At 43.4% G+C, this 25,766-nt stretch overlaps 1 protein-coding gene across 1 annotated transcript; it reads left to right on the forward strand.

Annotated features, from left to right (window-relative positions):
* Nucleotides 1–1,085: 1,085 nt before the first annotated feature.
* Nucleotides 1,086–4,428, forward strand: LOC129340101 (zymogen granule membrane protein 16-like). Its single transcript, XM_054994684.1, has 4 exons — nucleotides 1,086–1,196; nucleotides 1,611–1,666; nucleotides 1,778–1,916; nucleotides 3,742–4,428. The coding sequence occupies exons 2-4, from the start codon at nucleotides 1,612–1,614 to the stop codon at nucleotides 4,055–4,057; spliced, it is 510 nt and encodes a 169-aa protein (XP_054850659.1). The 5' UTR covers nucleotides 1,086–1,196; nucleotide 1,611; the 3' UTR covers nucleotides 4,058–4,428.
* Nucleotides 4,429–25,766: the final 21,338 nt, after the last annotated feature.

The following is a 25,766-nucleotide window of genomic DNA, read 5'->3' on the forward strand; positions in this document are numbered from 1 at the left end:
AAGGTTCTACTGGACTTCTATGAGCCCTGTGGAGCAGAGTGGTAAGCGGCAGTACTGCAGCCCAAGCTCTGCTCACACGACCTGAGTTCGATCCCAGCGGAAGCTGGGTTCAGGTAGCCGGCTCAAGATTGACAGCCTTCCATCCTTCCGAGGTTGGTAAAATGAGTACCCAGTTTCCTGGGGGTAAAATGTAGATGACTGGGGCAAGTGATAGCAACCCCCCTCCCCCCCGTAAAAAGTCTGCCAAGAAAATGTCGTGATGCGACGTCCCCCCATGGATCAGTAATGACTCGGTGCTTGCACAGGGGATTACCCTTACTTATCTTTACTTACTGGACTTTTATTATATTTCATCAGAAAAGTCTCGCTTGTTCACTGCAAAAGGCCAGGTAAGCTGTTAAGGGGAATGTCTTTCAGGTACTAAGAACCTAAACTGTCTAGGCTTGAGAGGTCAACATCAGAAACTGACTGGAAGCCAGTGCGGTGGAAAACCAGTGGTGTTCTGTGTTCGTGGCAGACCCTGACCTGGACTCTAGCTGTGGCATTGATTGTTATTTCAAGTTTCTGTATCATCTTCGAGGGCAGCTCTGCACAGAAGACATTACAGAAGTCTTAACTCAGATGTTACTGAGGCATGTTTGAAACCTGCTGGTTGAAACAGAAATCAAGTGACACCTTTAAGGCCAACTGAGGCTGATTCTGCACACGTTGGATAATGCACTTCCTATCCTCTTTATAGATCATTTGGAACGGATTTTTTTGTGTGTGGAACAAAAAATCCACCTCAAGCAATTGATAAAGTGCATTGAAAGTGCATTATCCAACGTGTGCGGAATCAGCCTCTGTTTATTCCAGCATAAGCTTTCATGAGTCAGAGCCCAGATGCATGCGATGCCCATGTTGACGTGGCAGGTGTCTAGTACGACAGCTTATGTTGTTTTATAGCATTTGGTCAGCAGATATTTATTTGCCATTCATTTGCCATTCATTTTTTTTAAATATTGATATTCGATACCTTTGGTAAACAGACAAAAGTATGCAAAGCAGGCCCTGCCCTGAAGTTTCTAAGAGATCAGAAACACAGAGGTGGGGGATAAAAGGATAGAGGAGGAAGTTGACTTTTAATATAAATGAGTGTTTTTAAATAGGTGTCATTTTAAACATTTTATCTGAAGGAGGCAAGCGGACATTAGAAGGTAAGGTGTTCCTTTGCTATTCTGGCTGTGGGGAAGAAAGGACATTGCCAGAGAATTTTTTTTAAATATATAATTTAGAGTTTGTGGAAGACAAGGGTACCAGTTCAGAGGAGAGTGAAAAAAGTATGAAAGTACAGAGGCAGAAAATAAATAGGTGACAATGTCTGGAAGTCATTTTATATTAAAGAGGGAGCTTGTGTCCATCAAAGAAAACGACTGTGAACAAAGTGTGATGTTATTTACCTCTGTGTCATGAAAAGCTTCAGTTGCCCATTTAAACATATTAAGCCTCTATTCAAGAAACAGAAACTATTTCTGCAGGCTTGTTACCAATACCAAACTTATCTGGGAAAGAGAAGTGTGGGTTTAGGACTACAATTACCTGATGACTTCCCTGTGAAATTTTCTTTCTAGGATGTTTCGTTTCACTCTCCTTGTGTTACTCTGTTGTGCCACCTCCATCAGTGCAGGTAAGACCCAGCAGGTGGTCAATATTCTGAAGGGTGTGAAACCTCAATGGGTAAAAACAGGCAGCTGTGCCTTGGCTCTTTAGCTATTTTTTTCTCTGCGACTTATTTTAGGAGCAATTAAGAAACGTTCTGCTTCCCATTCTGGCGAGTATGGGGGGAATGGAGGATTGCGCTTCTCACATTCAATAAACCAACTGAATGGACCTATAACCGCCCTTAAGATTCGGGTAAACCCATCATACATCACGGGGTAAGTGTTTGAAGATCAAGAATTGGAGATTTAAAATTTGGAGAATGCATATCTGTTAGGGGGAAAATGAGCTTCTTGATGGATTTAATGCTCAGTAAAGTATGATATAAAATTTAGGGCAGAGTCTATAATATTGGTTTCCCTTGGGGAAGATAGCACTGGTTAATTATCATGTCTACGCAAAAAGTCTTCAGAAGGGAAGAACAAGGAAAAGAACTGCAGCCAATTTACCCATTCTCGACCCCTGGCAGAATCAGAGCAGGCCCTGGAATCTAACAAGTTCTGAGCTTAATTCACAAAATAGGTCACAATGCATTTGAGCCCTTGTGGGATCATCCTGTTAACCTCATTTCAAAATCCTACAAGCAGCTCACATTTGGGGCTAGTGGGAAGCCTTTTTTTGGGAGGGGCATGTACTGTTTGTCTGTGACCCTTTTGTGCAGCAGATGGTAAACAAACACGTCTCTAGGTACTTTCATTTTTAGACAACCATCTGTTACTCTTCATGGCTGAGAATTCCCACATCTTTTCCTGGGGTTCATACATTCTTCAGCTGCTTTTCTTCCTGATCTAAACTGCTCTCCACAACTACTATTAGCCCTGCAGGGGTCCTGTAATGTCTTGACCCTCCACTCACAGCCACTATGGGAGGACAGCTGAGCTAAACTCCACTATCAAAATGTCATGACATGGCTGGCTTCCATGTGTCATCCCCTCCCTTTTCTAGCCTGTTAAAGGTTCCCCCCTCTATACAGTTAGACTGTAGCGTTACAGCACAGTTTTGTAGGGAGAGAGACACAGAAGGAAAAGAGAGGATGTGAAATGCAGGGTGTGTGTGTGCTGTGATGGATGCCATATATGTGCTTTTGATCAATGGTGGAAGGGTGTGGAGGGGAAGCGAGGGGTATCAGCAGCTGTGAGCAGAACAGAAATGGGAAATGTGGATGTCATTCCCACCAGATTCCACCCTCCATGCTGCTGCTGCCATGTCAGGTGTGCATTGTTGCCCCTCTCCCTATCTGGATGCAGCCACAGTTTTGCGTCACTTCCTTGGGTCTGCTTTTAAAAGTTACTTTCGTTTTAGCTTTGAAATTATGCAAAAGTGACATCCCAAGATAAGCAACTGCAAGCCTTCCAGTAATCCAGTCTAAAATCAATACATCAGTAAAAAGGCGCCACACTCCCTCCGTATGGATCCCCCCCCCATACCATCTCAGTGGGTGGGTCGTTGCAGCAACAGAGGGCAGTCCCCCTCATGGCAGAAGCCTCCTTCTTACCTGCAAAGGCTCCTCCCACTACAAAAGAGGGGGAGGGGAAGAGAGAGCAAAATGAAAGGAGGAGGGGATGCTACACATTCTGCCCACAGGAAGGGGTGGGAAGGGGGGCACAAGCGGAGACTAACTCCTCACTGGGTGATTGTTGTTGTGGTGATTATAATACCATACTGTGTAAACCGCTCTGAGTGGGCATTAAATTGTCCCAAAGGGCGGTATATAAATCAAATTTTGTTGTTATACATCAGCAGCTTTGAAGGAAGCCAATCTGCTCCTTTTCAGATCTTAATTTCCCCTCCCCCTACTCCAGTTCTGTTTACAATCAAATGTGAACCCAGGGGTGGGCCTTTTCTTGATACATATTGTTGATGAGACTATTATTCAAGTGTCTGACAAGTGTCTTTTGATCTAGTAAGCACATGGATTGTAATGGTTACCGTCCAACATACAACTTGTGTACCATGAAAGTCAATTACTGTGCTTGTAATGGTGTTGAATAGGGGCAGGGCAGCAGAAGGGATGTGAAGTTTGCCTGAACTCTTCTATTCCAGCCTCCAGGTCCGGTATGGGAAGGAATGGAGCGACTACGTGGGTGGCCCATCAGGTGAACTGGAGATGATCGTGCTGCACCCAGGAGAGTCCATCACCCAAGTCTCGGGGAAGTTTGATTCGTACATCCGCAAACTTAAATTCCAAACCAACTTTGGACGGCGCTTTTCTTTTGGAGTTGATGTGGGCACCAGTTTTAGCGCAAGTCCGCTCTTCCCAGGAGCTACTCTGATTTACATCAGTGGCCGCTCTGGCTCTTGGATTGATGCCATCAGTTTCCACTGGAACAATAAGCCTAATGGAGGAACTGGACAGTGAGGCCAAACTGTTTAATGGATATGAGGGAGTGGAGGTGGTCTCTTCCATCCCTCTCTGTGAGCTTTATCAGTTGCTGTATATGATGATTCTTTCAGCCACCTCAATATTCCTTGTTCATCTATGTTGCTTTTTCCAGTATTTCTTCTAGCTGTGTACTTCTTCCCCCTTCCCTCATTCCCATACCAACTCCACCCCCCCTTCCAAAGTCCACCAGTTAATCCAACATTTTCTGTCCTTCTCTTGTAAATCAGTTCAAGCACTTAACTAGGCATCTCATTCATGCCTTACTTCTCTATACCTTCCTCTCCAGTGAAATGAAAAGCTTTGCTGGCAATGACTGCCACACATTAAAAGGCAAATTTGAAAATGTTGTTCTTTTGATTCATTGCCCATGTAGTGTTAAAAGTTATGCCTGGGATCCTATGAATGAGATCTGTGCACGCTAGCGCAAGACAGCTTCTGCGGTGGAGAGCTGCATTTCCTCTTCTGCTAGCACTTCCTCTTGCGCATGATCAGTGGTTTTCAGTGAGCCCTTGTGGACACAGGTGTGCCAGCTGAAGAAGTGCGCTACCCAGCAAAGGCTGCCTAGCACTAGCATGCAGAGAATTCAGCTACTACAACAACAACAACAACAACAACAACTGTGCTTATATACCACTCTTCTAGACAGATTAGTGCCTCACCCAGAGCGGTGAACAAAGTTAGTGTTATTATTAACACTAACTGGGGAGCTGGGGCTGAGAGGAGTGGCTTACCCAAGGCCATCTGTACTGATCTCATGGCAGTAGTGGGATTCAAACCAGTAGAGTGCTGATCCATAGCCAACCCACTTAACTACTGTGCTATAGCAGTGTTGGTAATCCAGAAAATCCCTTTTGAAAATCCTTCAGGTGAGAGTTCCCATTTGAGGGATCAGAGCAAATGTGATTATAATGTTGTGCTTCACCATAGACTATGGACATAAATTTATTTGTTATTTATTTACTTTATATATACCCCACCTTTATCTCCGATGGGGACCCAACGTGGTTCACATAATTCCCCTCCCCTCCATTTTACCCCCACAACAACTCTATAGGTTAAGCTGAGGGGGTGTGACTGGCCCAAGGTCATCCCGCAAGCTTCCATGGCAGCATGGGGATTTGAACTCGGTTCTCCCAAATTGTAACCACTACACCATGTGAAGAAGTGAGCTCTGCTACAAGAGCTGTCTGGCGCTTGAGGGCTTTGTTCATAGGACCTAAGCCTAAAATGTTATTTGTACTCCACCCCCCACCTCCCGATATGGGATGAGGGTGCCATTACACCCTTCGTCTGATGTTCAACATTACTTTTCTAGGTCAAAATGCATGAACAGAATACCAAAGTGGCAGCTGGGATAGTGGTTAAAAACAAGCTGTGAGCTGGATTGCCTCTAGTGGACATCATTCTTCATCTATCATTAAAAACAACAGGGCTCCTTTCACACTACTTACGTACCTCTGGAACATCGTGAAATGTAGTGCAAGAGCCACGGAAGATCGCCTCTTCTCGCGAGAGTTTTGTGCGACATCGCGCAAAATTCGCGTGCGAAGAAGCGATCTTCCGTGGCTCTTGCGCTACATTTCACGATGTTCTGGAGGCACGTAAGTAATGTGAAAAGGGCCCAGTAGTGAATTAAGAAAAACAACACACCCACAAAGATAAAGGTAATAATGAAAATAATAGTAGAAGTTTCCTGGGTTCTCAAGTAGCTTGGGGCCATAGCATCACCAAATTATGGAGAGTGGTCCATCGCACTCAACTGACAACACCAGCAGGTGTTCCAGATCAATCATAGAGCCACTCATTCTGGGAGAAGGTTGCCTTTTTCTTCCTGGTGTCACCACAAATGGCAATGAGAAGAGATGGACTTTTAGATATTTGGTTCGTAGGCTGTGAAGGGTTTTAAGTGTCATAACTAGCACCTTAAATTGGACTTGTAGACAAACCAGCAGCCGATTTACAGTAGCTGTTTTAAGATGGGCAGGATACGTTCCCTTTGGCTGGCTCCTGCACTTGAGTGTCTTCAACAACAGTCCAATGCAGACTGCATTGCAGTAATCCAGCCTCAAGTTTACAAAAGCAGTTTCTCTGGTCCTGGATGTTGTCATTCCACTCTGGGGGCCATCATCCTGGCAGTTGAGCATGGCTCTTGATGTCCACCCCAAATTCTCCTAGTATTTTTTTGATGCAGTGATGTATTTCAATGGAGCCGCTGCAAATTGATGGGCATTTGTGGCTTCCATCATATCCAATAAGCCTTTCAGCTTCTCCTGTTGTTTCCCATGGGCATTCTTGTCATTCGTTTCAGAACCTGCCCCCACTTGCCTCTAAGAAGCTGCCTCTCTGTGATTGATCCTGAGTGCCAGGGACCGCGGGTGTGACCCTCACTGGATCCTGTTGCCTTTCTATTCTAACTTTTCAAGGAGCGGTGCATGTTTCTCAGAGCGGTGGTGGGGGGCGGAGTTTGCAAGTGAGTGGTACTTCAGCTGCCAGCCTGGCCCTTGTCGGAAATGAGGGTTGGGTGAGTGGGTGGGCGAGTGCCCTTCAGTGTAATTCCCCCCATGGGGCTGGTGCCTCTGTTGGGGGGTAGCAAGCCCAATCGTGGGGGTCTTTCTGCCCTGTGCATCTGCTCTCTGCAGGGTGGGGTAGTAGCATTGGCAGCTCTCAATGGCAAACACAGCTGGCCCACAGACTAGCTATGCCTTTCCCTGCCACTCATGGCGCTGTCAGCTGCAGTCACTCTGCAATTGGTGGATTCTGCTGGAGTCGCCAGGACCACTAGGGAGCATTCTTTCCTAGCCACACATTGCTTGGCTTGGCCACCAGTGTGGCTCTCCCACAAAAATCCTTAGGGAGCAGACAAGCGGTGTGTTAGGTACGTGAGCTCTGGTGGCAGGCCTCTGAATTGTGCTGTAAGAGAATGAAGAGAACATAAAATGCCAGTGGTGGGAATAAATTATTTCTAATGAGAATGACAACATGGCCCTCGGGACATGACTCTAGATGCATGGAAATGTAGAAGGGGATTGTCCCATGTGTGCTGTCCCTGCCCTACATGTGATCAACTCCTTATGACCATAGTAATTATGCTCTAATTCCAAAGAGTTTGGGCTATGTCTTAACTGTCCAAATATGAATTCTTGCTATTGTATGTTCTTTCATGTTCTGAAGCCAGGCCCCACAGTAGGTGGTTGGCATGGGCTAGCAAAGGAAGAAGCTGGTTTGTTTTGGATGATATCCAGGAAATACAATACAAGTGTTTAATTAGTTTCCTGTTAGCATCTGACTCAGTCCCAAAGAGCTTTGGGGACTTCATGCCTTCCTATACACTGATAAAGCATGCATTTCATAAAGCTACAGGCACTGCTTGTATTTGGGGGGGGGAGTTAAACCCCCCATTAATTGTTGATTTCAGTTTTTTTCTGCAAACCTGGGGCTTTTTCAAGTTTGTAGAAATATCTATCCTGTCTGTCCATGGCTTTAGTCTCTGGATTTAGGTATCCACGGATTTGGCCATGTTGAGAATTAGATTTATTGATGTATTGATTTTTAAAAATCTTTTAAATTTTTATTTGAAAAAAATTAGCCTCATACATAATAGAAATAAACATATGAAAACAATAATGAGAAATCTACATATAAGCATCCCTTAAAGTTTTCCAAATATCTAAAAATAAGTTCATCCACAGTGCTCAACTATGTGCCATACATTTGAATATAGATAAAGTTGTAAGGAACTTCCATTCATTGAATTATGGGAGATGAGCAAGAATTAGATATAGTGATGATAATATCTGTGCCTTTTTTTGTCTCAGAATTTGATTTTATAGGCCCTGGTTAGCACTGGGCATATTTGAAGATCAGGATTTATTTGCAAATTTAACTGGTCTCAAAACTCCTATGGTGGGTATGCTAGTTCAAGAATTTTTTGAGTGAAAATGTTGTTGGTGGGCCCCAACTTGAGAAATATTTTACCTGTGTTTATAATACTGGTCAATTACTTAAGGGTTGGATCTCAAAAAGCATAATTCAGGTTTAGAAGAAGTGGTATAATTTAGATACCAAGAATTACCACTGAATCCATACATCTAAGCAGTGATTGCACGACTTGGAACCTACTTTAAGGAAGGCGGCTTTCAAGCTGTACAATCACTGTTTGGTTAGAAACAACATTGCATCATTTAAGGGAGTGATGGAGGCTGTCGAATTTTTTCTGCAAACCTGGGGCTTTTTCGTAGAAATATCTATCCTGTCTGTCCATGGCTTTAGTCTCTGGATTTAGGTATCCACGGATTTGGCCATGTTGAGAATTAGATTTATTGATTTTTAAAAATCTTTTAAATTTTTATTTGAAAAAAATTAGCCTCATACATAATAGAAATAAACATATAAAAACAATAGTGAGAAAGCTACATCTAAGTATCCCTAAAAAGTTTCTAAATATCTAAAAATAAGTCCATCCACAGTTGTTGACTATGTGCCATATGTTCAAATATAGATACAGTTGTAAGATCCTCTGTTAATTGAATTGTGGGAGGTGGGCAAGCATTAGATATATTGATGATAATATCTGTGCCCCTTTTGTCTCAGGATTTGATTGGATAGACACTGGCTAGCAGACTGTATATTTGATGATAAGAATTTATTTGCAAGTTTAACTAATCTAAAAACTCCCATGGTGGGTATGCTACCTCAGGAATTTTTTGAGGTAAAATGTTGTTGGGCCCCAACTCAAGAAATATTTCACCTCTATTTATAATACTGGTCAATTACTTAAGGGCTGACTGAAAAGAATAATTCAGATTTAGAAAAAGTGGTATAATTTAGATACCAAGAATTACCACTCGTCTGGAAAATGTTGCCAAGCCCATACTTCTAAGCAGTGATTGCACAACTTGGAACCTACTTTAAGGAAGGGGGCTTCCAAGCTGTACAATCACTGTGGTTAGAAACAACATTGCATCATTTACGAAAGTGATGGAGGCTTTTAAAGGAAAAAAGAGCTCTATAAATACATTTCTTGGAAAAACCAAGTCAATTGCCTTTGTAGTAGGTGTAGATTTAAGGGGAGATTTTCACATGGTGAATAAAGTATGTTCCAAAAGTTTTGGAACAGAAGGAAAGGTGTGAATATTAAGATAGAGCTAAATGGACATTTATCAAGCAAAATCTCACTTACTGCAGGGGGTAAATGAGGGATGTCTGTCAGAACCTTTTTAAAATTTTTATGTGAACAGCATAGATGAGGAAATGCAGGATCCTAGATCCTTGATATCACCCATTCCTGATGAAAAAAATCCCAGTTGTGAAATACACAGTGCTGATGTGGCTCCTGTCCTAAAGAAAGGTCACTTCAAACTGTTAAAATAGGTCAAATTAAAACTTAATGTCCCTCCAAGAGAGAAACTTGATTATTTCCATAATAAAGGTGTAGTTAGCTGCCTAGCAACAGTTCTCCAGGGTCTCAGGTCAAGGTCTGTCACTAGAGATGGGCACGATCCGCATTATGATTGAAAAAAACCCACGATAATGGCGTTCACGCGATTGGGACCCGGTGGATCGTGCTTGTCCACAGCCAACGATGCAGCGGTCGGGGGGGGGCTGGATCGGGGCTTGATTGGGGGGCGATTGTGGTCAGATTGGGAAGCCAGACACTCATGCGCCAGAAATCTATTCCCCTGGCAATGGAGCCAGGGGAATGCCTGAGCTGTGTTTGCCCTCCTTCTGTCGCCCTGGAAACACGAATGGAAGCCCAGCTTGCCTTGATCAGCCGGGCTTCCTTCCAACCATGGAGCAGCAAAGCAGTCACCAGCTGGGAGAAGACACCCAAGAGAGGGAGGGGGAAGGAGGTGTTCTGTAGCCATGGGCACTCCAATCTCATCCCTGCAAACCCTGATAGGCAGCTCTGACGGCCAAACACAGACAGCCAAACACAAACACAGATGCTGCCGGCATCATCCACTGTTCCTGTATCGCTGGGAACAGCAGGGCGCCCCTCCGCTTTTGCCTCCACGATCCAGGATCCATGATCTGAAACGGGAGATGATCAGTGTGGATCGTTAATTAGGGATTGTCGCCGGCGCCGATCCACGATCAGCTAGATCGTTAATTTTTTTGGATCGTGCCCATCTCTATCTGTCACATCACAGACTATGTGATCTTTTTAACCTAAGATGTTGGGATTTGAATCTGGGACCTTCTACGTGGAAAACTATTCTATGTCCCCTCCCTCATCTACCATATATAGATCCTTGACATCACCCATTCCAAATGAAAAAAATCCCAATTGTGAAATACACTGATGGTGTGGCTCCTATCCTAAAGAAATTGGGATGAGAGACATAGGCCGTTTTCACATGCCCCTGTAACACTCTGGAAAACGGCACAAAACTCACGGCATGAAGCATCTTCCTAGCGTGATGTTATCAGACATCGCGCCATTAAATGGGATCATGATGGGAAATCATGTTAGGAAGAAGCTTTGTGCTACGAGTTTTGCGCGATTTTCCGGAGGTTACAGGCGTGTGAAAACAGCCATACCTGAAAGGTGTTCTCTTCAAGAGTTTCTAATAAAGTTAAGTGTAAAAGGTCAGTTCATAATGTTAAAGTAGGTCAAATTAAAACTTAATGTCCAGAAATGGTCTCTGAAGAATATCTGAACTGGAAAACCTATGCTACAATTACATTTTTTCCCAAGAGAGAAATTGGATTATTTCTACAATCATACTAAATCAGACAATGGGTCTATCAAACTCAGCATTGTCTGCTCTTTGACAAGTGTCATGGCCCAGTCTGAGAGTGAGGTCTCCTCTGGAGGAGAGGAGCCTCGTGTAGCCAGCCAGGACTCCTCAGGAGAAGAGGAGCCCTGTGTAGCCAGCCCTAGCCCTGATTCAGCAGAAGCCAGCAATCAGGAGCAACAGCTTCTGGCTGATCAGAGCTTGCAGCCAGCAGCTGAGACACCAGCACCCTCTAGCTCCAATACCACAGGGGAAGCTCAGCCAGGGACTTCTACAGGTGCAGCGCAGCCAAGAGCCTCCACCCCCCCAGGTTCACCCACGCCCAAGGAACGCCGCAGGCAGCACCAGAGACTGGAACTGCAGGAGAGACGGCACAGTGCTTGCCTCTTGAGCCAACGCCAGCTGCTGGAGAGTGACGATGAGTAGCGTCAGGATGGAGCCCCAGCAGCTGGCTGAAAACCACACCTGGCTATAAGAGCCACTCTGAAGGAACTGCTGGGCGTGGAAGCAATGTGTCTGTTTCCTGCAACCACTCCGTGTTCTGTGAACCTTGCCCATGCCTGCTTTTGGACCTGACGCTATCGGTGACTGACCTTGGACTGTGCCTGACCTTGCTCTTGGACTCTGGACTCACTCCTGGCTTTATCTCATGCTCTGACCACCGGTTTGACTTGGCTTTCGCTCTTGGAACTCCCCTTTGACTTTGGCCTTAAGGTTTGGACTGGAACCACCCTGCTTGGGCTAGCCCAGCCCGTGACAACAAGAGGCCACACCTCAGTGGTAGAGCATCTGTTTTGTCTAAGGCCCCAGGTGATCAAGTGGAACGCAAGTGAACAGAGAGGAATACACATGAGTTTGTTCACTTGCCGTTAGGGTTGCCAGGCCCCCTCAATCTCCCAGCGGGGGATCGGGGGCTGGCTCCTACCTCTCTTCTGGGAAGTGACATCATCATGCAGCACCCCCCCCAGTGCCCATGCCCCACAGGGGCTTGCGTTGGGGGCTGCTGTGGAGCGCAGGAACGCTCCTGCACTCCACAGTGGCCCAAAACAGGCCTGTTTTGGCCCGGATTGGGCCCTTCTTGAGCTGCTGTGGAGCGCAGGAGCTCTCCTGCGTGCTGCAGCATCCCAAAACGGGCCCGATCCGAATTAGTATGTCTATACAGAAAGTCTGATTGATACGCAAATCAAAGGGTAGGGATAGGAAAAGAAGAGATCCTGCAGCCAACTTAATAGCAACAACAACTACATTCAAAGCCCATCTTTGTCACTAAAACTCAAAGCAGATTACAAAATATGAAAAACAATTAAATCAGACAGCAAAGTCATCCAATAAATGTGCAATATGGCTAGGCTTACAGAACTAGAAAACAATGTGAACAAAAAACTGTCTAAGGCATGATGATTATAGAAAAATCAAAAAAACCTAAGTGATTCTGGTCGAATCCACATTCACCCATTACCCGCATGTTTATCGGATATCTTCCGTTTGCCTCCAATCCGCGATTTTTTCCTCTTCGTTCACATTCCTGCTTCCAATCCATCTTTCTCGCGCGTCCCTCCGGTCACATGGCCGCTCGAAAACCGCTTTTTTGGACGGGACCTTTTTTCCCCGCCCATTTTTAAAAAAATTTTTGAGCGCACTTTTCCATTATTTTGATCTTGCCTTATAAAGAAACATCATTGAAGATAATGATGCCTCTCTTTCCCCCACTGACAGCACTGATGGCTCTCTCCCGTTTCTTTTTTGGAAATTTGGAAGCATGTGGGAAGCTTTCGTGGGCATTTCCTATGCAGGACAGTTCAGTGCCTGAATTTTACTGAAGTTTCACTTCCTTGGAGTGTCATTATTTCGATATTTTGTAATTTCGATATTACAGTAATATAAAATAAAAAAAATAAAAAACAGTTAAAAAGGAAGTTTTGCGAGTCCGTTCTGAGGATGGATTCACCCCAAAATGATTTTTCAAACTACCAGATTTGATTCAGAAACAGCATAATCAATAAATCCAATGCTATGAAGTCAAAAACAGTCTTTTGCAGACTACGGAGCACTTGCAAGTTGAATCAGCCAATAGGAACTCTCAGAACGGCTGGAGAGAGAGGAAGGGGGGTGGTTTTTTTAAATGCCGCGTAAATTGCGCATTGGCCCGTTCACGGCCACCGTGAAATTCCCATTGAAAACCTGTGACCACATATTCAGGAGAAATGCGAATGAAATGCGTCTGTTTAATGAGGTAATGTGACCGGCACTCGGGATTGCGTGGGGAATGTGGGGAACATGCGACTTAGAACGAGTAATGTGGATTCGACCTCTATTATATATTGTTTTCAATCATGTAATTTGTTCTTATCATGTAACTTGCAAAAAGTATTCAAGCTGCACTTTGCAAACTAAACTGGTTCTGGAGGTTAGAAAATCAACCTGTTTTTGTCTAACATAGCAAATGTCTGAGATATTTTTGGGTTCTGGCAAGGCCAGCAAGTTTGGGTATTCTTGGGATTCCTGAAAAAGCTAGAAAGTCTGAGATCCTTAGATTTCTGTAGGGGTTAAAAAGAAAGTCAGAAATATTCTTAGAACCTAGCTCAACAGAAGTCCTCACCATAAAAGCAAAACTGTCTGGTTACTAACCCAGTACACCTGCTTGCTTAGAAAATACACAGAGAGCCTTAGAATTAATTAGTAGAATGGAAGATTCCATTGCATAAGTGCTTACAAGACATGCACAGAATTAATTGTTTACCTGGTTGTATAAAAGATGTGACAACCTGCCTCCCAGGCAGGTTCAGAACTTTTGCAGACTGACCCTCTATTCTATTAGAATAAAGCTGAACTGTCCTTAATCTCTGCCTTGGTGTGGTTGATTGGGTTAAATGGTCACCCTAAGGGGAACTTGTGGCAAGATTTTTGCATCAATGACATACCATAATGAAGAAAGAGATTACCAAGGCGGAGGACATTGTGGAAAAAAGGGATGTGATTCATATTGTAATAGACAATACTATCCCATATAGAAATGTCATTCCTAGAGGTTCTGTTATACTATGGATGTAATAGCTTCATAAATATGCACTCAAGAACATTTCTGTTTTGTACATTTTGTGGAATGATAGATGCATGGGGGCCTTCCTGGGGGTGGGCTGTTCCATAAGGTGGGAGCCATCACAGAGAATGTGCATGAATGGACAGTTGCCTATCTTACCCATTTGCAAGATGGCACCTTCAGAAAACTTTGCTTAGAATTGCCTCAATAGCTTGGTTTGAACTAATGCAAAAGTGGAGCTGATAGCACTGGGCATCCTCACTCCACAAGGGAGCCAGTGGGGTTTGGCTTCCCAAGGACAGCCACAGCCGCGCTGTGCACTCTTACTTAGCATCATGGCAGAATCTGAGCAAGTTCCTGAAGTTCTCAGCTTAATTCATGAAATAGTTCACAGTGCATTTGGGCGTTTATGTGACACTTCCACCACAGTGCCAAACAGGCCAGCCACACTAGGGGTACCAGTTCTAAGGTAGGAGATTCCTGGAGATTTGGAGGGTGGGGGGTGGAGCATGGTGAGGCAGCCATATTGTTTTTACCTCAGAAGGCTTTATCTATCAATGCATTTACTGAGTCCCCAGCCACTGAATCTCATATAGCATGGTTTCAACTAGCAAGAAAATTGTAGAGAAGCTGTTGTGTTAATCTGTTACAGCAAAATGAAATAAAAGTTCAGTAGAACCTAAAAAGATTAACAACAGAATCAATTAACATGAACCTGAAGTAAGAAACGGCAACATTCAAAAATCAGTGGAGGGAATATTTTAATCTAACTGGACATTGCAAGTGTTACAGATCTGAAAGTCACCTTTCTACCAAAAGACAAAAACCCCAAAACACCCTTCTAAGGGAATATATAATGCAAAAGTGCTGAAGGAGAACTCACCAAAAATTAAACGTTACCTGTGATCCTTTCTTAAACTGATTTCCTTACTAACTTCTAATGGCTCTACAGGAGGCACTTTTTAGAAACTTAAATCGGCTGTTCCTAACTTGTTTCATCATACTGTCAACTTGTTTTTACATCAGTTAATTTTTCTTAAACTTCAGAATCCTTTTTCCTCATCAGTAGTAGTATTTCTCCTGCTTTATTACTTTGCTTTCTGGAACCTCTCTCATGATCCATTATGGGAAGTTCCATTTCAGTTCCTACCCAATACTAAGAACTACACTTGAAAGATTTAAGACAAATTCACATAAAATCTCCCTCTGGCGCAATACCTTCTCTCCCCACTTCTGTAATTTTCCCTATAAGTATTTCTCCACATATGTCAAGAAGTGATCTCTGGCACAAAAAAGGTTCCACGGGATTTTTATTATATTTCCTCAGGTAGGTCTCACTTGTTCACCTCAAAAGGCCAGGTAAGCTGTTAAGGGGAATGTCTTTCAGGTACTAAGAACCTAAACTGTCTAGGTTTGAAAGGTCAACATCAGAAACTGACTGGAAGCCAGTGCAATGGAAAACCAGTGGCTTTCTGAGACCCCGACCTGGACTCTAGCTGCTGTATTGATTGTTATTTTAAGTTTCTGGATCATCTTCAAGGGCAGCTCTGCACAGAAGACATTACAGAAGTCTAACTCAGATGTTACTGAGGCATGTTTGAAACCTGCTGGTTGAAACAGAAATCAAGTGACAACTTTAAGGCCAACTGAGGCTGATTCTGCACACGTTGGATAATGCACTTCCAATCCTCTTTATAGATCATTTGGAACGGATTTTTTTGTGTGCGGAACAAAAAATCCACCTCAAACAATTGATAAAGTGCATTGAAAGTGCATTATCCAATGTGTGCGGAATCAGCCTCTGTTTCATGAGTCAGAGCCCATAAGCTTTCATGAGTCAGAGCCCAGACGCATGCGATGCCCATGTTGAAGTGGCAGGTGTCTTGTACTACAGCTTATGTTGTTTTATAGCATTTGGTCAGCAGATATTTATTTGCCATTCATCTGAATATGTAATTCATTTTTACAAAATATTATTTTTAGATATCTGTGGTAAACAAAGTATACAAAACTGTCATGAGACAGAAAAAGAGAGGGGGATAAAAGGGTAGAGGAGGAAGTTGATTTTTAATGTAAGAAACAGTTTGTTGTAGTGATTAAGAGTGGCAGGACTCTAATCTGGAGAACCGGGTTTGATTCCCTACTTTGCTTGAAGCCAGCTGGGTGACCTTGGGTCAGTCACAGCTTCTCGGAGCTCTCTCAGCCCCACCCATCTCACAGGGTGATTGTTGTGGGGATAATAATAACATACTTTGAAAACCACTCTGAGTGGGTGTAAAGTTGTCCTGAAGGGCAGTATATAAATTGAATATTAATGTTATAAATGAGTGTTTTTTAATAAGTGTTATTTTAAACATACTCTAATGATAACTATAATAACATTCAATTTATATATCGCCTTTCAGGATGACTTAACATCCACTCAGAGCAGTTTACAAAGTATGTTATTATTATCCCCACAACAACAAACACCCTGTGAGGTGATGGAGCTGAGAGAGCTCCTAGAAGCTGTGACTGACCCAAGGCCACCCAGCTGGCTTTGAGTGGAGGAGTGGGGAATCAAACCTGGTTCTCCAAATTAGAGTCTCACGCTCTTAACTAGAGAAGGGCCCGATCTGAATTACGATTTCAAAAAAACCCCGATTTTGACATTTGTGCCATTGTGACTCAGCTAATCGGTTCCGTCCACGGCATCCGATCCAGCGGTCGGGAGTTTGCTTGTTCGAGACTTGATCGGATGGGTCAGTTTTTGTTTGGAATTGCAGACACTCTGGCACCAGTAATTTATTTCCAGGGCAACGGAGTCAGGGGAATGAGCTGTGTTTGCCCTCCTTCTGTTGCCCTCGAAACACGAATGGAAGCCCAGCTTTCCTTGATTAGCAGGCTTCCTTCCAACCACAGAGCAGCAACCCAGGGGAGGGAGGGGGAAGGGGGTGTTCTGAAGCCATGGGCACAAAGGAAAGGCAAAAGGCAGTGTGGGAGGCTGGGAGGCTGCCCGTGCCGTTTGCCTTTCCCCAGGACAAGGGGCGGCCAGCTTGCAGGAAAAGCAAAAGGCAGCGCAGGTGGCTGGGAGGCTGCCCGCGCCGTTTGCCTTTCCCCAGAACAAGGGGCGGCCGGCTTGCAGGAAAAGCAAAAGGCGGCGCAGGTGGCTGGGAGGCGGCCCACGTCGTTTGTCTTTCCCCAGGACAAGGGGTGCGCAGGCAAGCCAGCCGCCCCTTGTCCTGGGGAAAGGCAAAAGGCAGTGCAGGTGGCTGGGAGGCCGCCTGCGCCGTTTGTCTTTCCCCAGGACAAGGGACGTGTGGGCAAGCCGGCCGCCCCTTGTTCTGGGGAAAGGCAAAAGGCAGCGCGGGAGGCTGGGAGGCCACCCGCGCCATTCGTCTTTCCCCAGGACAAGGGGCGCGTGGGCAAGCCAGCCTCCCCTTGTCTTGTGGGGCAGATGAACGGCGCAGGCAGCCTTCAAGCCACTCGCGTTGCCGCCAGCTCCGCAGCGCACCGGGACAGCCGGCTTGCTGCGTGGGCGGGGGGGGGGCAACCCAGGAGCGCACGCGCGCGCGCAAGAGCCTGACTACGGTTGCCCTGGGCACTGGCAACCGTAGATACGGCCCTGGGAATGTCCCCTCCCTGAGGGGAGGCAGCTCGTTGCCGGGTTAAAAACTCCCCCCCTCTACTCTAAGTGTGTGTGTGTGTGTGTGTGAATGTCCCCTCCCTCCCTGAGGGGAGGCGGCTCATCACCACCTCCCCCTACCCGCCGGGCCTGGCGGCCACTGCCACCAACCAACGTTCCTATATCGCTGGAAACAGAGGGGCACCCTCCCCTGTAGGGAAGCCCTACAGAGGCTTCACTGTATCCTGAGGAGGTTCTTTTGCATATGGATTGGTGCTTGATGTACTAATCTTCTCTGCAGGGCTATTGTTGGGTATAGAGTGTTTTGTTAGCCAGTGTTTTGTTAGCCAGGCTAACAAAACACTCTATACCCGACAATAGCCCTGCAGAGAAGATTAGTACATCAGGCACCAATCATATGGACCCTCCGTGCTGCTGCTGCCATGTCAGGGGTGCATTGTTGCCCCTCTCCCCATCTGGATGCAGTCACAGTTCTGTGTCACTTCCTTGGGTCTGCTTTTAAAAGTTACTTTTGTTTTAGCTTTGAAACTATGCAAAAATGACATCCCAAGATATGCAACCGCAAGCCTTCCAGTAATCCAGTCTAAAATCAATACATCAGTAAAAAGGCGCCACACTGCCTCCGTATGGATCCCCCCCACCTCAACAGCTCAGTGGGTGGGTATTTGCAGCAACAGAGGGCGGTCCCCCTCATGGCAGAAGCCTCCTTCTTACCTGCAAAGGCTCCTCCCACTACAAAAGAGGGGGAGGGGAAGAGAGAGCAAAATGAAAGGAGGAGGAGGGATGCTACACATTCTGTCCACAGGGAGGGGTGGGAAGAGGGGCACAAGCAGAGATTAACATCAGAGGCTTGGAAGGAAGTGTATCTGTTCCTTTCCACATCTTTACCCCTCCCCCACTGCAGTTTTGTCAACAACAGACAACTACGACTCCTGGGGAACAGCCTCTCTTAACATATATTGATGATTAAAGTATTGTTCAAGTTTTTGACAAGTGTTTTTCAATTTGGTTGGCACATGGATTTTAATGGTTATCATCCAACACACAACTTGTGTCCCATGGAAGTCAATTATTGTGCCTGTAATGGTGTTGAATGGTGGCAGGGCAAGAGAAGCAGAAGGGATGTGAAGTTTGCCTGAACTCTTCTATTCCAGCCTCCAGGTCCGGTATGGGAAGGAATGGAGCGACTACGTGAGTGACCCATCAGGTGAACTGGAGACGATCGTGCTGCACCCAGGAGAGTCCATCACCCAAGTCTCGGGGAAGTTTGATTCGTACATCCGCAAACTTAAATTCCAAACCAACTTTGGACGGCAGTTATGTTTTGGAGTTGATGTGGGCACCAGTTTTAGCGCAAGTCCACTCTTCCCAGGAGCTACTCTGATTTACATCAGTGGCCGCTCTGGTTCTTGGCTTGATGCCATCAGTTTCCACTGGAATGCTAAGCCCGATGGAGGAATAGAAAAGTGATTCCAAACTGTTTAATGGATAGGAAAGTACAGGAAACGTCTGTCCTTCCACCCCTCTCTGTGGGCTTTATCAGTTGGGGTATATGACGACTCTTTCAGCCACCTCAATATTCAAGAATTTTTCTGCTTGTTCATCTATGTTGCCTTTTCCAGTATTTCTTCTTCTTTCTGTCTCCTTCTTCTCCCTTCCCTCATTCCCATATACACACTTTAACCAGCCACTCCACCCCCCTTCCAAAGTCCACCAATTCATCCAATATTTTCTGTCCTTCTCATGTAAATTGGTTCAAGCAACTGACCAAGCATCTCATTCTTGCCCCTATTTCTTTATACCTTCCTCTCCAGTCAAATGAAAACCTTTGCTGGCAATGACTGCCACACATTAAAAGGTAAATTTGAAAATGTTCTTTTGATTCATTGCCCATGTAGTGTAAAAAAGTTATGCCTGGGATCCTGTGAATGAGATCTGTGCATGCTAGCACAAGACAGCTTCTGCTGTGGAGAGCTGCATTTCCTCTTCTGCTAGCACTTCCTCTTGCGCATGATCGGTGGTTTTCAGGGAGCCCTTGTGGACACAGGTGTGCCAGCTGAAGAAGTGTGCTACCCAGCAAAGGCTGCCTAGGGATCTCATTCATAAGATCCAAGCCATAGTGTTTGTAAGTCAGAAAATGCTTTTTGAATATATTTCAGGTAAGAGTTCTTGTCTGAGGGGTCGGAGCCAATGTGATTATAACATCATGCTTCACAATTGACTTTAATGAGTGATGAAATGAGCTGTGCCAAGTGGGCTGCTTAGCCCTTGTGGAGTTTGATTGTAGGATCCCAGCCTAAGATGTTATCTGTACTAGGTGGACCCTCCCATCTGGGATGAGAGTGTCATGACACCCTTCTACAGCTGTTCAACATTATTTGGGGGGGGGTGTCAAAATGCATGAACAGAACACTAAAGTGGCAGCTGATGTAGTGGTTAAAGGCACAAGCCATGAGTCACATCATCCCTAGTGGAAATAATTCTTCACCCATCATTAAAAACAGCAGCTACTAATTGAAGGAAACAACACACACACAAAGATAAGAGTAATAATAAAGACAATAGAAGAGGTTTCCGGGGTTCTCAGGTAGCTTGGGGCCATAGCATCACCAAGTGGTGGAGAGAGGTTTGTCTTACTCAGACCATGGCCGTTTCCACATGGCTTACCTTATTCTGCAAAATAGCGAAATCTTGCGAGACGATGCTGTTATCGCATCTTCTCACGTGATAACTGCGTCTTCTCATGAGATTTCGTGCGAGATTTCACTATTTTGCAGAATAAGGTAAGCTGTGTGGAAATGGCCATAACTGATGACACCATCCGCTGCTTCGGCTAAATCAGAAAGCCGCTCATTCTGGCTGGAGGTTGCCTTTTTCTCACTGGTGTCACCACAAATGGCACCCTTGATGCAAGAGAGTAATGCCAGAGGATTGTGTCCCTCTGGCATAGATATTTTATCTATGCGGGGTGTGGGCTAATCCATAACTTTAATCGTCCTTATGATTCTAATTCAGTTGGTTGCTTTGGGGTGAATGGTGAATTTTTTGTCTTTGTTAGATTGTTTTGTTTCCTTTGGCTCTAGTGGGGGTTTAGGTGACATGTCAGTGCACCCTATTGGAGAGCTACATAGGTTTGGGCAGTAGGACGGTGGGAAGAGTGTACGTTTGGAGAGACAAGGTTGCACCTATTTATTTAAATATTTATGCCCTGCTTTTCCTAGTAGCTGAAGGCAGACTACACATTACAGTTAGAATATTACAATTTAAAACCAATAAAATACAATCGTAGATACCCCTCCCCCTTAAAAGATGCTTGCAGTTTATACCCTATTAAAAGCACAGGTGAATGAAAAGGCCTTTCCACACCACCTGAAGATGCCAGGCAGGCCCCCTTATGTAAGAGATCAGCCAGCAGGAGGTTGTTTGGGTTGGAACACAGGGGTACATGAGAGGAGACAGACTTTTGGCTCTGAAGGGCTTTAAATGTCATAACCAGCACCTTGAATTGGGCGTGTAGGCAAACTGGCAGCCAATACAGCTGTTTTAAGATGGGCAAGATACATTCCCTTTGGCTGGCCCCTGACAATAATTGTATTTTTTTTTTTTTGAAAAATTTTTTATTGGGTTAGAACATTTTTATTTTTACATTACAATCAATTTTCCCCTAATTTTTCGTTTCTAACCCCCTCCCTTTCCCCCCCTTTTATTGACTTCCAACAGCTTTCCCACCCTCTGTCCCTTTTCCCTTACTTCTATTAAATTCCTCTGTCTAAAACAGATATACATTCTCCATTATATTAAGCAGTGCATCATTAACTCCTTTAATTATTATACACCCAAACTATACGTCTTTAGATAAACAATTTATCCCATTTTCCAGTTTTGAATAATTCTATATAAACCTATATATCATAAACCATAAAAATTTCCCACATTTAAATCAAACAATTTGATTTGTTCTCTATATATTACTCATTTCAACTTTTTATGGTAATTCTATATAACTCCTCAGATACTCAATCAATTTAACTCTTCTATACATTCAGTTTGGTGCATATAAATCTTGTCAAAGAAAGAAAATATTGTTAGTTAGTCAATCCTCATGTTTAAACCTTATCATTAATTATTCTCTATCAATTGACCTATACATATCTATATATATCTCAATCAATTAATCTAACTGCTTATAAATTCACATTTCTCTTCCTCCCCCGGTAAAGTCACCCCTCTCTTTTATACTTTTATTATATTTCAGTAGTTCTCAAACTGCCACAGTTTTCCTCCCACCTCCCATTTCTTCTCCAGGTATTGTTTCAGCTTCTCCCAGTCTGTGTTGAACTGCCCTGAGTCCAGATCTCTCAGTTTTCTTGTCATCTTGTCCATTTCAGCCATATACAGCAATTTGTAGATCCAATCTTCAATAGTTGGTACTTCTTGTACTTTCCATTTCTGCGCATACAAAAGTCTAGCTGCTGCAGTCATATAAAAAATCAACGTCCTATGATGGGCTGGAATTCCCTCCATTCCCAAGTTTAGCAGCAGGAGTTCTGGGTTCTTATTTACTTGAAACTGTAAAATTTCACTCATTTCTCTTATTATTTCCCCCCAGAACTGCCTAGCTACCTCACACGACCACCACATATGATAGAGGGAGCCCTCATGTTTCTTACATTTCCAGCATTTATTAGAAGTATTCAAATTCCCTAGCGCAATCTTCTTTGGTGTCATGTACCAACGATAGATCATTTTGAAAATGTTCTCTTTAATATTGATACATGTCGTTGTCTTCATTGTAGTTTTCCACAAGTATTCCCATGCCTCCATTGTTATTTCTTTATTGAAATTTATAGCCCATTTCACCATCTGTGTTTTAACTATCTCATCCTCAGTATACCATTTCAGCAATACTTGGTATACCTTGGATATTCTTTTCTTGTCTTCTTTAAGAAGGGTCTGCTCTAGTTCCGAGTTCTCTGTTCGTATGCCCCCTTTTGCAAAGTCTGAGTTGTATAAGTCTCTAATCTGTCTATACTGAAACCAATCATAGTTAGGTGATAGTTCCTCTTGCGTCTTTATTCTAAGTTTAGATACTTCAATCTTAGTTATTTCTTTGTACGTTAAACATTGTTGTTCATTATCCACAGCTCTCGGATCTATCACCTCATATGGAACCACCCACAAGGGGGTTCCTTCTTGTAGGTAAGTTCTATACTTCTTCCAGATTGTAAATAGACTTCTCCTTACAAAATGATGCAGGAACATCGAGTTGACCTTTACTTTGTCATGCCATAGGTATGCGTGCCATCCAAAAAATTTTTTATATCCCTCTAGGGCTAATAGTTTCTTATTCTTTAATGTCATCCACTCTTTTAGCCAAACTAGGCAGATTGCATCATGGTAAAGTCTCAGATTGGGCAGTTGCATTCCGCCTCTCTCCTTTGCATCTTGTAATACTTTTACTTTCACTCGAGGCTTCTTGCCTGCCCAAACAAAATCTGATATTTTCCTCTGCCATTTTTCAAATTGTTTAGAGTCTCTGATGATTGGTATTGTCTGTAACAAAAACATTACTCTTGGTAACACATTCATCTTAACTGCTGCAATCCTGCCCAACCATGACAGGTTCAATCTATTCCATTTGATCAAGTCTCTCTCTATCTGAGTCCATAATTTTTCATAATTATTCTTGAACAAATCTATATTTTTTGCAGTCAGCTCAACTCCCAAGTATTTCACCTTACTAGTTACTTCACAATCCGTTGTTTCCATTAACAATTGTTGTTTCTGCTTAGTCATGTTTTTGCATAATATCTTTGACTTCTTTTTGTTAATGAAGAAACCTGCCAAATCTCCAAACTCCTTGATCTTGTCTATCACTTTTGGCATGTTCTCCAGTGGGTCTTCTACAATTAACATTATGTCGTCTGCAAATGCTCTGACCTTATATGAATAGTCCTTTATTTTTATTCCTCGTATTTCCTCATCTTGTCGAATTTGTATCATCAGAATCTCCAATACTAAAATGAACAACAATGGAGATAACGGGCAACCTTGTCTTGTTCCTTTACTAATCGTCAATTTTTTGGTCAATTCATCATTCACTACAATTGCTGCAGTCTGGTCTCTATAGATTTCCTTGATTGCTCTGACGAATCTTTCTCCCAGTTGTAGCTTTTCCATAGTGGCAAACATAAAGTCCCAGTTTAAATTGTCAAACGCTTTTTCAGCGTCTACAAAGAAGAAACCAACCTCTTTGTCACAACGCTTGTCGTAGTATTCAATAGCATTGATCACTGTCCTTAAGTTGTCTCTTATTTGTCTGTCTGGCAAAAAGCCTGCTTGTTCTTCCTCTATGACTTCCGAGAGCCACCCCTTCAATCTCTCCGCCAATATCTTCGCAAAAATTTTATAGTCATTATTGAGTAGTGATATAGGCCTATAATTTTTCACGCTAGTCAGATCTTGGCCCTCTTTTGGGATCAATGATATATTCGCTTCGCTCCAAGTGTCTGGAATTCTTTGATCCCTAAAAACTCCGTTCATCACCTCTTTTAGGAATGGTGCCAGTTCATTAGCCATTGTCTTATAAAATTTAGCCGTAAGTCCATCTGGCCCTGGCGCCTTTCCTAGATTTGCGGATTGTATTGCCATATTTATTTCCTCATCAGTTACTTCACTGTTCAGCTTATTTCTCCAAGCTTCCGAGATCTCTGGAAGTTTGGTTTTCTCCAAATATGATGCTATTGATTCTTTGTTTACTTCTTTTTTATTATACAGCTTAGCGTAAAATTTATAAAAGGCTCTGCTAATGGTAGTCTGCTCCAAATACGTTTTGTTTTCTTCACAAATTTTATTTATTATTTTCTTTTCCCTTTTCTTCTTTAATTGCCATGCCAAATATTTCCCAGGTTTATTAGCACCCTCAAAAGCTTTTTGATTCAGTCTTTTAAGGTTCCACTCCAATTCTTTGTTACTCATTGCTGTTAACTGTTCTTGAAGAATTTTGATTTCCTGATGTATTTTCTTTTTCCCTGGTCTCTTTTTTAACTGTACTTCTTTGGCCTTTATTTTCTCCTCAATCTCTTGTCTTTTCTCCTCTTTCTTTTTCCTTGCTCTACCATTTAAGTCCATTAGTATGCCCCTTACAACCGCCTTGTACGCGTCCCAAACTTTACTGGTTGGTACTTCTTTATTCACGTTGTATTGTATAAAAAACTTAGTCTCTCTTCTCAGTGTTTCCATATTCTCACTTTCCTGTAACAGGTCCTCATTTATTCTCCAGGCTTTCCTTTTTCTCCTTTTTCCAAATTTCCACATAATTGGGTTGTGATCTGAGCCTACCATCGGCATTATTTCTACCTCCTTAGTCCATAGCGCTAAGTCCTTTGAGGCCCAGATCATATCAATTCTTGATAATGTAAGATGCCTTGCAGAATAAAAAGTAAACTGTTTGGTTTTAGGATATTCTCTCCTCCATACGTCTTCGAGAGTCTCTTGTTGAATCAACTCAAAAAAAAGCTTTGGCAATAGTCCTCTTTTCTTTTGTGCTTTTGTAGTCTTTTTGTCTAATTCCAAATCTGTCACTCCATTGAAATCTCCAGCAAGAATTATCTGGTCATATACAAGATCGTCTAGGTGCTTCCTTAAGTCCTCAAAGAAGCTTTCCTTTGCACCGTTAGGTGCATAAAGTCCGACTACCAACACTCTCTTTAAGTTCCAATTACATTCCACTGCTACAAATCTAGCTTCCACATCTCTCATAACAAATTTTGGCTGCAGCTCCTCTTTTATATACAACACCACTCCTCTTTTTTTCTTGTTGGAAGCCGCTACAAATTCTTTGCCCAATTTTCCAGATTTTAAATATTTTACATCCTGTTTTCTAATGTGGGTCTCCTGCAAACAAACAATATCACATTTTTGTTTTAGTAGCCAATGAAAAATATTTTTTCTCTTATTCGGTGAGTTTAGTCCATTTACATTCCAAGATAATACTTTACACTCCATGTTCATGGTTTTGTTGGTAAGTCTTTTTCATTGTCCTTGATAAATCTCTCCATCTCCCGCTCAGATCTGATGCGTTTTTTTGCCCCTCCAAACTCAAAGGACACTCCTTCCGGTAACTCCCATCTGTATCTGATATTCATGTCCTTCAAAGTCTGAATTAGCACTCTATATTTTTTCCTGTCCAATAACACTGATCTGGGCAGTTCCTTCATTATAATAATCGTCTTGCCATCAATCTCCAATGGATCTTGAAATTGTTTGGTCACAATCCTCTCT

This window comes from Eublepharis macularius, chromosome 12, assembly GCF_028583425.1.
Source record: "Eublepharis macularius isolate TG4126 chromosome 12, MPM_Emac_v1.0, whole genome shotgun sequence".
NCBI classification, from domain to species: Eukaryota; Metazoa; Chordata; class Lepidosauria; order Squamata; family Eublepharidae; genus Eublepharis; species Eublepharis macularius.